At 33.3% G+C, this 12,056-nt stretch overlaps 2 protein-coding genes across 3 annotated transcripts in view; one reads left to right on the top strand and one right to left on the bottom strand.

The window, feature by feature from the left end:
• LOC106109847 (TOM1-like protein 2) overlaps positions 1-8,964 on the bottom strand; it is a 14,495-nt gene extending 5,531 nt beyond the window's left edge. For both annotated transcript variants that reach the window (XM_013291483.1, XM_013291482.1), the window contains exons 1-11: positions 8,817-8,964; positions 8,293-8,540; positions 6,434-6,541; positions 4,426-4,521; positions 3,919-4,014; positions 2,950-3,096; positions 2,502-2,653; positions 1,874-1,947; positions 1,704-1,769; positions 1,123-1,222; positions 169-244 (exon numbers count right to left, since the gene is read on the bottom strand). In XM_013291483.1, the coding sequence (XP_013146937.1) occupies positions 169-244; positions 1,123-1,222; positions 1,704-1,769; positions 1,874-1,947; positions 2,502-2,653; positions 2,950-3,096; positions 3,919-4,014; positions 4,426-4,521; positions 6,434-6,541; positions 8,293-8,540; positions 8,817-8,871 (1,218 nt within the window). In that variant the 5' untranslated portion in view covers positions 8,872-8,964. The remainder of the gene's footprint in view (positions 1-168; positions 245-1,122; positions 1,223-1,703; positions 1,770-1,873; positions 1,948-2,501; positions 2,654-2,949; positions 3,097-3,918; positions 4,015-4,425; positions 4,522-6,433; positions 6,542-8,292; positions 8,541-8,816) is intronic.
• A 366-nt stretch (positions 8,965-9,330) lies between these two features.
• Positions 9,331-11,980, top strand: LOC106109737 (leucine-rich repeat-containing protein 48-like). Its single transcript, XM_013291340.1, has 6 exons — positions 9,331-9,652; positions 9,800-10,167; positions 10,254-10,426; positions 10,854-11,063; positions 11,500-11,640; positions 11,726-11,980. The coding sequence occupies exons 1-6, from the start codon at positions 9,553-9,555 to the stop codon at positions 11,961-11,963; spliced, it is 1,230 nt and encodes a 409-aa protein (XP_013146794.1). The 5' UTR covers positions 9,331-9,552; the 3' UTR covers positions 11,964-11,980.
• Positions 11,981-12,056: the final 76 nt, after the last annotated feature.

Raw genomic sequence — 12,056 nt, 5'->3', positions numbered from 1 at the left:
ACTAACAATACTAACAAATACTATGTAAATCAATTATAAAAATCTTAGATATGGAAATAAAGAGGCTTTATTATTATTATTATTATTATTACCATTTGTGTTACTACCCTCCCCCCCTATTATATCATAACCCCCTTAATAATTTCTGTAGCATATAAGAAAGTATACCAGCGGGTGGTTGTGCGCGGCGGCGGCCAGCCCCGCGCTGCTCTGCTCGCTGGCGTTGTCCGCGTAACTGCTGCCGCTGCAAACAAATACAAATATATTACTTAACTAATTAACCCAAACTCATTATTTTCAATATAAATTTATATATCTTACAAACCAGTATAGTTATGTAAGACTGATTTTTAATAATCACCATATAATCTATATCTATACTAATATAATAAAGTGTAAACACACTCCTTTTTTTCCTAAGATGGCAGTAATTACAGCATATTTTTGAATAATTCTTTTTTGAATGTAAATCCCTACACTTACGTCACGCTTTAAGCTATATATTTTTACGCTACTAAACTTGGGGATAAATAAATTGGAAAAAAACTTCATGTGGGAAAGGGATCATAAACTACAATCTGCCAACATTAAAGAAGCAAGGTTGATACGGTTTGTCATCATGTTATGTCATTTTGACATTTGCAATTATAATTTGACATATGTAAAAAATAAAATAATATTTTCGTAATTATATGTGGTTAAAGTCGCACGGAAACATCATTCATCACATTAAAAACGACTATGGAGTATGGAGTTGACAATCTACTATCTATCTCTTTCTATCTTATGCAATAATGTCTCATTTTTTCGGCAACAATACGGCCTTTTTACCAACACTTGGGTGATCATTTTTATTTACATCTATGCTATAAAGAGAAAAGATTTGCATTTTTGTACATATTGCAATAACTCAAAAACTACTGGCCCGATTTTAAAAATTCTTGCACCAAAAAGCTATGTTCTCAATGAGTAACATGGGATATATTTTATTATTTTACGCGGTCGAAGTTGTGAGCAACAGCTAGTTTGAAAATATGTTATTTTCCGTTTTTAACTGTGATAGTAACACTTTTATTAATTGTGATTGTCTCTGTTAATATGTGAGTTTTAGTATATACTTGCCCAGTTTTAGTATTTTCATATGTGAGGTTGCGGGACTGAGCGAACATATCGAACTCGTCCTTGGAGCTCGGAGACTTGTCTGCGGGCGCGGCCTGCACACCTGACATACAAATTATACCTTAAATGGACAATTCATCATCACCTCTGCATTATCCTACTCCCGTCGTGTCGGGGTTTCTTCCTCCAAATAACTCTATCATCCTTCATCTCTTTTACGCAATCCATCTATCTCTTTCTATGTCTACCCCTCCACTTTCATAATTAAATGGACAATTCATCTTACTAATATTATAAATGCGAAAATTTAGAAAGCATATTTATTAGTTTTTGTAATTTAACGAATCTCAATAAAATTTGACAGAAAATAATAGAATTTACATATTTTTTAAATTTAATTTAAACGGGTTATAACGACCTTTTCCTATAAACTGTTTTAAATATGTATTAATAATAAATATAGCGTACATTATTATTTATAATGTAGCTTAATAATGGAAAGAAAATTATTAATTGTTTTTGAAAAATTTCCTTTCTCACAATATACATAAATTAGTGTAGTTAAATTATTTTAAAAATCTTACTCAGTTTGCTGACATCGGGCACGTCGTCACTCAGGTCAATAAGCGCATCGTCATCGCCTGTTTTTGCTGGAATTAAATTCAAACAAATTAATGTATCTATTTAAAATTGTTCCAAATACTTTTTAGTTGTATATATAAATAAATAAAATATGAAAACATGTGACACTAACGTGTATCAGTGCCGGGAACGCCCATGGCCGCGCCCAAAATGGCCGACGGCGTCGCACCTGCCTTTGCCGCGTTCCTAATATAAAATTTTAAACAATACTAAAATTACAATATACAATACGAAAGAATAGTAAATACGGATTTTGTCATAAATTGTCGCAATGACCATTAAAAGTTAAATATAATTAAAATTTCTATAAAGGTAATTCATGAAGCTTTCCTTATAAACGTTGCTAAAACTCGGGCAATTCTAATTATAATTTACAAATTCTTTAATTGGACACTAAAGGATTCCTTATAGTAGTGTAGATTTCTCATACTTAGTTTACAGTGACGTACTCAGAGTTTCTGTGAGTAAGTTACATATCGCTCTAGGACTAGTGACGTGCCACTTTGGAATCAGTGACGTATCACTTCTGTACTCTTGATGTATCACTTAAGGACTTGTGATGGGTCACTTAAGGCCTAGCGATGTGTCACTTAAGGACTAGTGATGTCTCACTTGAGAACTAGTGATGTGTCACTTAAGGACTAGTGATGTGTCATGTAAGGACAAATAACGCGTCACTACAGAACAAGTGACAGTGGAGGCGTAGTGAGGTGTGACGTCAGTACTGGTGCAGTATAGACCTGTTGTTGAGGAAGCGCGAGTGGCGCAGCAGCAGGTTGTTGAGGCGGTCGTTGGCGAGCAGCAGGTCTGCGGTGAGCGGGCTCTCGCCGGCCAGTCGCGCCACCAGCTCCACCAGCCGCTGCTGCATCGCGCGCAGCGTCTCCGCCAGCTCCTGCACACCACCACCATACAGAGTTACACAAATTACAATAAACCCAATACGCATGGACGTCCCCAGACTGATCTAGATGTGGCAATTTTTATTATCTATGGTCTTATTCACAGTCTCACTTACTTCACACTGCGGTCAAATTTTAGGCGCAAAAAAAAATTTCGGTTTTATTTTATATTTTAGCTTAACGGCTGGTTTCTTTCATGTAATTTTTTTGGTTACCAGCAGAAGGTTAAAAAAATACTATTGTCGTAGTACTAGCCAAGTGTATGTTGATGAGTGTGTTAAGTACTTACGTTGAGCAATTCAACATCGCTGTCGTGGTGGTTGTGTGGAGGCTGCGCTGTGAGCTCGTTGAGCATGTCGCCCATCACCGCCAGGTTGCCCTCCACCACCGACAGGTCGCCGCGCAGTTTGCTCATCTGACTCTCTGACAATGTCACCTGAAAGTACAGTTAGGGACATTCGCGGTGGCACACTTATAGAATTTGCTTTGATTTGTGCTTTAATAATATTTTTTTACCTTAATAAAAATTTACAATTTACTTACTTATGCTAAATATATTTTGTTCAAGCATACTGACAATTTAATATACATTCAGTAAATGCGAGTACGAAACATTAACGTATACAAACTAAACTATTATCAAGTTGCATCGAGACATAATATACTGGATGTGGCATGGAATATGTTCACTAACTTTATTCTTTGCGTTTTTTTTTTATTTTGTTTATACATATCTTTTTCCTCTTATTATCATACATTTATGTGTAACAAAAAACAAACCAAGCGTTTTACAAACAATGAACTAGATAGTTTAGTGCGTTGCACAAACAATGGGATAATAAAAAGAATTTATGCAGGGTTTCTGAAGTTTGCACTTATTTTGTCATAACTTAGTGATTCATGTTAACCTAAGTTTCAAATGAGTAAAACTCAAGTTACGTAGTTTGTAAACTCATTTTATGAAGTTATTGAACCAAAAATAAACGTATACCATTAAGGGTCACCGGCAAAGTCTCTAACTGTACTTACGTTTGGACATAGTTATGTTGTAAAAAATTAGAATAAAGCTATTTACTCAATGAAATAGTAATACCGATAATAAGACAGATTTGCAAAAAGACACTTAAAGGTTGGTGACTATACCGAAATTTCATGTGAGTTAAGCTGTTTTGTTATTTTTAAAATTGTCCTTTGCAATTTGAATATACCATTCTTACAAGTTTTATGTGAATATTTTCAGCAATGTAGTAATATTTACCGTGGCCATGTTGTTCTCCTGCAGCTGTGCTGAGGGCGAGTGCGGCGCCGCGCGCTGCGGAGACCCTACTGGCTGCTCCGCGCCGTCAGGAACACTCTGGTAAATAACTATCCTATTAATAAACATCAATCATACTAATATTATAAATGAGAAAGTTTAAATGGATGGATATTTGTTAGAATTTGAATTTGGATGAAATTTAGTATAGACGTAGAGAATAGTCTGGTAGAACACTTAGTTTTGTTTTGTTTTAATTCCACATGAACGGGGTTGAGCGAAAGCTAGTCATAAATATTTTCAAAAATATAGCACAAATGGTAAAAAAAACCCTGTGCCGTTGAAGACTTTAATTTCCAACCCACATTAAAAGTCTTACTAAAAATTGCCTACATACTATAAATATATGTTGAATTATTTAGCTCTTATATTAACTATTTGCTATGTGATATTTGATCGTACACAGATAATAAATCAATACAGTCTCATTTTTATTTAAATATAACTTACCCGCTGTGGCGTAAAAATAGGAGCCATGGCATCTAGATCCGTCATCGGGAACTCAACTCCTTTGGAGCGGAGTTCATTGTAAATTTGTCCGACACCCTGGAAAAGAAAATAAACAACGAATAAATAAAGAGTACTGTAGAGTTTAATACAGATACTAAATAATTTTAAACTGCCTTAGCTCTCATTTAGATTTTTTTAATATTGCTAATTTTACATGAAATTGATTCGATTGGTCCTTTACAAAGACCAGATTTTGATGAGAAAGGTAAACATTAAGTCGCAAATAATAGATTTATGAATCACAACTGATATGAAAGATAGATACAAAAAATCTCCAGTTATCGCAGTCAATCGAAACTTTTACACGTTGTATACCAATCGTAAAGATTATACGATAATGTGAATTTAAGAATGGAAAAAATTGTTAAGTTACAACAATTTTTAATTATCTTCTATACGTATAACAAAATTGGAGTGTCTGTTTGTAATATCAACAGAAAAATTCCAGATTTCGGGAAGATGATGTATTTGCGTTGCTGGTAACGAAAATCGCATTTAATAAATTTTGTGTCTGTCCGCAAGCCGCGTTTGTTCCGGGTATTCTCAAAAACGGCTGGGCAGATATCAACCGGACTTTTACTGAAGGGTAGCTGACATGGACTGGCATATTATAGACTACTTTTTTTTTAATTCTGCACTGTCAAATGGCGTAACGGGTGGTCCAATTTGCGCTAACGAAGTTTGCGGGCGACAGCTCGTTGCAACATTACTTGAAACCTTAAATTCGGCAAAAAAACTACCACTCCAGATTTATTGTTTCTTAAATGTTAGTTTATTGTAAATTAATGTCAATAAATCTACTCCAGTGGACGTTGTCACCACTCAGAGTTCGGTATTTAGTTACTGATTGTACGAAACCGGCATTTATGGCGTCCTATTTCCACTGGTGCGGCCCCGACTACTTTAACGACATACGAGTGACCTATCACGCGCGTGTAATCGCTATGTGGAATAAGACATTAACTAGGTGACTTCATATATTATTTCACAACCCGGTTGATATAAACAATGACATTAACCGCAAAACAATACGTTAGGTTTCAATAACATTCGGTCAGTAGCTGATCGAACCTACCCATTAAAACCTAGGACACAAATTTAAATTATTACGAAATTCATCTTTTCTTATAAAGACCAGCTTTCGCCCGCGAATCCGTCCGCGTGGAATTAAAAAAAATTAAAGCAAGTAGCCTATGTGTTCTTCCAGATTATCGACTACATCTATGCTAAATTTTATCGAGATCGGTTCAGCGGTTTAGGCTACAAACTCTAACAAACATCGATCCATCTAAACTTTCGCATTTACAATATTAGTAAGAAGTAAGATATATAATTAAATTACATTGGATATAAAAAATAAAATATAAAGTTCTAACTCGATCTATTTGTGATAACTAAATTCATTTAGACTAGAATTATTTTCCAGTTTGACAAGTCTTTCAGAAACCGGGTATTTGACTGTTATTGAAAATCAAGGGCGCTAGGATAAGTTGAGAAATTCAAAGCACGGAATATATGACCAGAAATTCAATAATAACTTTATTAAACATGACGCAAATGCAAATTGCTTTCTATAGTCGGCAAAGATTTTTATCCACTTGAAATATTGTCTATAAGCTTGTAATGTATAAAATAATTTTAAAAGCAGATATTTATTCGTGAGACCAGAATTATGCGATAAAAACCTGATTTTGTGGAAATAAATTACATATTAGGCTACATTCACATTGTTTTCGTAATTCTCAAGGTCATACGACAAACAAACATATCGGATGTTTAAATGACAACTTATAAAGTAGGTGAACAACGTAATCGGCTTACAAACTCCGCATTAAAACTTCGAAAACAGTATTGTCGTAACTTCTTGTAACAATTTAAAGCATAATTCCACTTGCTTAGCGGACCTTAGAAATGTGCGCGACTATTCACAGTGCAAATAAACCCTTACCTGTAATTCCGGTTGATTCTGGAAAGCGTCTGCCCAACACTGGATAAGGCTCAATACTTTCTCTTGCACTACCGTAGGGGGATCGTTTTTAGGTCCAATAAGTTTGACCTGAAAATAAACATAACTATCAATACAAGTAAAAAAGATTAAAATGTCTTAAAATTTAAGTACATTCTAATTTAAATATATGTTTTTTGTACCTTAAATATTTACAATGTTAATATACTTTTTTTTTAATGTAACAATTGGTTAATAGAAATTTATTTGTAAGATTGTGTTCGACTGTAGATATGTCAGCGAAAATACTAGGCTAACATCACCTTCCGTGTATATTTATAACATGAAAATATTTAATTTGCATATTAGATACTTTTAGTTGTTTTGTTGCTTGATAGTGGCTATATTACATTGGTAGAGGTGAACTATTTATGTGTTAGTGAATGTTAGCTAATATGGACAATTTTGTTCATATGTTAGCATGAATTTAAACTTACGCTCCTGTACAAAAACAAGTAATCCCACTTATTCCCTTTAAGCAAATGTAAATCTTACTAATATTATATATGCTTATATGAATGAATAGATGTTTCTTAAAAATTATAGCCTAAACAGTTGATAGATCTTGATAAAATTTGGTATAGACATAGAGGATAGTCTGGCAGAACACATAGGCTTCCTGCTTTTGTTGTTTTTTAATTCCATGCAGAAACAGTTGCGAGCGCAAGCTATTAGCTTCATATTTCAGTATCAGTGGTATCTAGTTTACATACACAGGTGTGCATATATGAGTGTCAAAGATATTCATGAAGACGTCTACACAAACAGCCATTACTATACTATAATAGCTTTATTAATATAATACTTAAAACTTGTTTACAACTAACACTTAAATCTTTTTAATGATAAACAAACTTATCTAAAATAACAATAAATGTTTCTATAAATGTTTTGTATACTCTCTTTATATAGAAAAGTAGATTGGGTAGTTTGTTCAATTAGTACTTTACCTTCATTTAATGATGTAATTAATGTAATTATTAGGAGGTCAATGTCATAATGAGTCATTCAATTAAAACAGATAAGATATAAAAGAACTATTGATACAATATTATGGACCATCTTAAACTTAAATGGTGTAGACAGATATCTACATATAACACATTGTAGAATTTATCTATTTTTTATTTTTTAAATACAATCACAGCATGTTCTCTATAGTGGATTTAAAACACCATAGTAAGCAAAAATGTAAAAGTATGTCACATGAACAAGATTAAATTTAGCTAAAATACATATCTTTATGAACTCTGGCTGCTCTAATTTACTATTTACAAAATACATAACATAAAGTAGCTAACAATGTGATAAAAATAGTAGAATATAAAGTATACAAGTAGTGTATATTATTATCTATGTGTTATTTGTTCACAGACAAGCTATTCTGATTAGATTATAGTTGATAATTGTCACATATCACAGCCATAGAGTAGTGAACAGAGGTGAAGAAACTCATAATCAGATAAACTTTGCAGTGCAAAGACATTGCTAATACTATTATCTGCAATACCTGTCTGTTATATTTATAACACTATTTTGATTTTTGCAAAAACTACCAAAGTATTATTTATTTTTTAACATTGTTAAAAATGTACTAACCTTTGTCTATGACAAAATTTTTAATTTTTAATTATGATAAATAAATAACAAGCATACCTAAAATTTATAGAATATAAGATAATTTCATACAAAGATGAAGAAATATTAGTTAAAGTCTAGTTAAGAGTTATTAAATCGATTCAAAATTATATTTATATGTATGAGAATTAAGTGTTTTTAAATATATTGTAGTGTTTACTTACCAAGTCGGAAATAAATTCCTTATTGCAGACTAAAATGTGCAAAGATTTTCCACAATTTTTCACACAGGTTTCTAGTACAGTCAGAGTGTACATGACCACAGTATAGTTCCTTCCAGCACTTTGGGTCAGCCTTTTTCTAATGGCTTTAATTGCATCTTTTGGTCCATCAGCACTACTGTTAATTATATCACATATTTCCATATTTAAAGCCCAATTTTCTGACGGTAGAGAGCCATCTGTGGCTTGTTCTGTAAGCCAATGTTCGTAATAAATACAAAGGGTCAAAATCATTAACATCATTGCGTCAAATGACATTTTTTCCGCGAAGAATTACTATTTCAAGAATACTAACTAGCTTGATTTGTTCTTAACTAAACTTATTGGTGAGTGATATTCTGGTGTGGTAAGTGGAAATTGTAATTATGAAGAAATTGTACGCAACAAAAGAAGAGAAAACGTACACGAAAGAATAGAGAATATTACGAAACACTAATTAATTTAAGAGGATAACAATTCTTACGCACCTATTTTTTGACCAACCGGCGTAGCAAAAGGATTTCCTACCCCAAAAAAGGACATTTTGAGTTTTTTCCAATATTTATCACAAAAGTCCTTCGATTTCACTTGTCACTACTATCAACGCAATTACGAAATGTCAAAATCAGAAACATCCAGTAAGTGACACACGGTACACAGTGTTGACATCATTATTTCACATAAACTGAAAAAGTGTCGCGTATATCACGACTTAATTAATAAACAATTTTATATGAAAACATGTCGTTATTTACTGTTTTTTTTAACTTTCTCCCAAGTAACAACCTGTAATAAAGCAATTGTTGTGATATTGGAGTTACCAAAAAAACCTTTATATTTTCATATGGCAATTATTTAAATTGTTCGCGCAATAATTTAAACATACAAATTGAATGTAAGCTACAACAAGCATTACGAGTTTGTTTAAACTTACTTTTTATTAAGTATATCCTTGGGCGTTTTATACATCCTATATAAATATTTACTTTAAAATAAAAACAACCCGAAAAACTTTTTTCTCCTGTCATCGATAAAAAGATATGTCAATCATAATCCATTACCGTTGCTATGGATTCATTGTATATTTTTCCTATGTGCTTCTAAAAACTTGGTGTTTTCAGACAAAGGCAAGCAGCACAGCAGAAAACTATAGTAGCTAATCCATTAAAGTTAAAGTAATTAATATCAAAGTTAATATTTTCTCAGCATCTATAAGTTTGAAAGATGACTGAAAAGAAATCTTTGAATAGTCTTATTATTCATCCAGACATTGAACCCGGAGTTATAGATAATGCTATGATAACCCGATGTATTCTAGAATACGGTAAGATTCAATTTTGCTTAAATTAAAATTAGATAGTTATGGATGCGTTCTTGTAACTACCGCTTGCCAGTATTTTTTAATTATTGAATGCGCCTATTTCTAATAACAATGTAATTATGGTACACTATTAATGAAATTAAAATATAGGACCTACTGAAGAAGCGGGAAGACTATTCGCGGAAGAAGGTGTCCATATAGACGAGGCAACAATAGTTCGACTCGAATTTCAAAACATACTAAGAATCGATCATCTTTGGATGTTAAAATCACTTACAAAGCTAACTTTAGCCCACAACTTGATTGAAAAAATAGAAAATCTCGAATTATTAACAGGCTTAAATGAATTAGATTTATCTTTCAACAAGATAGAAAGGATTGAAAACTTGGATGCATTGGTCAATTTAGAAATTTTAACTTTGTTTCACAATAAAATAAGGAAACTAGAAAATTTAGACTCGATTACTAAACTACTCGTATTTAGTATTGGAGATAATTTAATTGAAGATTATAAAGAGGTAAACATAAAGATAAGCTTAAAGAGCTTCATAGAAAGTTTTTTTTTTTTTTAATAAATGTTTGATGAATAAAGCATTTTGTGTAGATGGCGTACTTGAGAAGGTTTCGGTTCCTCCGGTCTGTAAGTTTTAGAGGTAACCCTTGCTGCGACGATCCTATGGCTTATCAATTTCTCAAATCCGCTTTGACTAAAGTAACATATTTGGATTACAAAATAATTACGGAGGAAGAAAGAGAGAGTGGTGTTGCTTTATTTAGGTTAGTGCAATGTTGTAATTCAAAACTGCTTGCTCGATAACTAATAATTTACCATTAGAAACCTCATATTTAATAAGCATAGTTTATATTATCCTTGCAATCGATCAGTGTTACTATTTGAAAGACAGTAGTTTGCAGTGCCATTTAAAGTATTACCAGCGTCCTGATTTCTACCTGCAACCATAATAGCTATACAATTCCGAAAAAGAATAAAACCATAAACACTCGACACTCGCCCAATCCGCTAAGGGAGTGCCATAGACAAGAAACTGAATTGAACAGAATAGCTAAACTAACCCATACATGCGATATTTTAGGCGCCAGTGGCGTCTTTTATTTTCAACGTCCTGGGCAGTCCATTTGTCATACCGTAACTCCGATGCTGTTTAGTATATTATGAGAAAGAAAGTTATATGTTTTTCGGCAGGGGTTTGTTACGAAGGTTGGATGAATCTGATGAAAAAGCTGAAAAGGAAAGAATAGCTAAAGAGGAATACGACGCGAAAGTCGAATTCTATGCGCTATCGTTTGTGGAGTACCTGAGTGGTCCTGAACTACTGGACTCCATGTTCCAGAAGGATCCCGATGGTTCTCTACTGCTGAAGCTCGGTGGAGAGCTGTTGAATTTCTATGAAGAGTAAATTTCACATTTCATTTTTCTAAATATTATAATGATATATGGACTCAGTAAGTCAGTCGAGAAGATGCGTGGTGCGAGAGATTTTGATCAGACATGTCATAGCATCCGATCCGCAGAAAATTTTTCATAAGTCGTTAGGGTCAATAAGTGTTGGGCTTTAGTCGTTACTACGCATTTTTTGACCGACTTCCCAAAAGAAGGAGGTACTCAATTCGTCTGTACGTTTTTTTTATTTTTTTTTATGTGTGACGGCATAACTTCGCGGCTAGTGGACCGATTTTGATTATTCTTTTTGTATCCAAAAGGTAGTGCTTGCAGCTGGGTCCCATTTTTTTGTTTGATTTTTGTAGTCATACTCGTCAATTGTTTCTCCTATTCATTGAATCGTGTTTATCCTACTTTAAGAATAGATGTTAGTTACTTCATGCTGTAGGTACAAGGAACAATATGTGGAGACGATGGCGGCGCTTGTGGAATACGCTCAAGAAGCCTACAACGCAAGGCAGGTAGAAGTTAAACTGTTCAGAGATCTGGTGGACAATGCACTTGCTGATAGCGTTAGTAAGAGTAAAGAGTAAGTTAAATTATCGAAAATGTTTAACGCAGAATGTGGCAGCTGATGTTTTTGGTTGTCTATCGAAGGCTTTTTAAAATTATAGGATAGTTAAAAAATTCGAGGAAAAGAAGCTAGGACTCGTGAATCAAATGAACGAGGTGATAGCAAAGTTTATGACCAAACAAGCGACTTTGGAGGAACTGGAGCCTAACATCGTGGACCTCGGGGAGGCTTTCAACGACTCCTTGTACGAAATGTGGAAGAATTTAATGACTATAGAGATGCAGCTGTACGAACAATGCGAGGTAATTAAAATACATCTAAAATTGTATTACTTCTAGTAAACTTTAGAGTTTGATTAGTTATGGTCGAGAAAATACTCGATGTTCTTGCAGAAAGATTTCCTTACCCCCTTGCAACCAGACAAATACTAC

This window comes from Papilio polytes, unplaced genomic scaffold (genome assembly GCF_000836215.1).
Source record: "Papilio polytes unplaced genomic scaffold, Ppol_1.0 DF821067.1, whole genome shotgun sequence".
Taxonomy (NCBI): domain Eukaryota; kingdom Metazoa; phylum Arthropoda; class Insecta; order Lepidoptera; family Papilionidae; genus Papilio; species Papilio polytes.
The sequence above is the reverse complement of the archived record's forward strand: the minus strand, read 5'-3'. Positions and strand labels throughout refer to the sequence as shown.

What these genes read in the sequence shown, in the direction of transcription:
- LOC106109737 (XM_013291340.1), top strand. Translation starts at nt 9,553, where the DNA reads ATGACTGAAAAGAAATCTTTGAATAGTCTTATTATTCATCCAGACATT. An exon ending in TAATTGAAGATTATAAAGAG is followed by an intron (nt 10,168 to 10,253) that starts GTAAACATAAAG and finishes CATTTTGTGTAG; the next exon opens with ATGGCGTACTTGAGAAGGTT. An exon ending in CTGTTGAATTTCTATGAAGA is followed by an intron (nt 11,064 to 11,499) that starts GTAAATTTCACA and finishes TTCATGCTGTAG; the next exon opens with GTACAAGGAACAATATGTGG.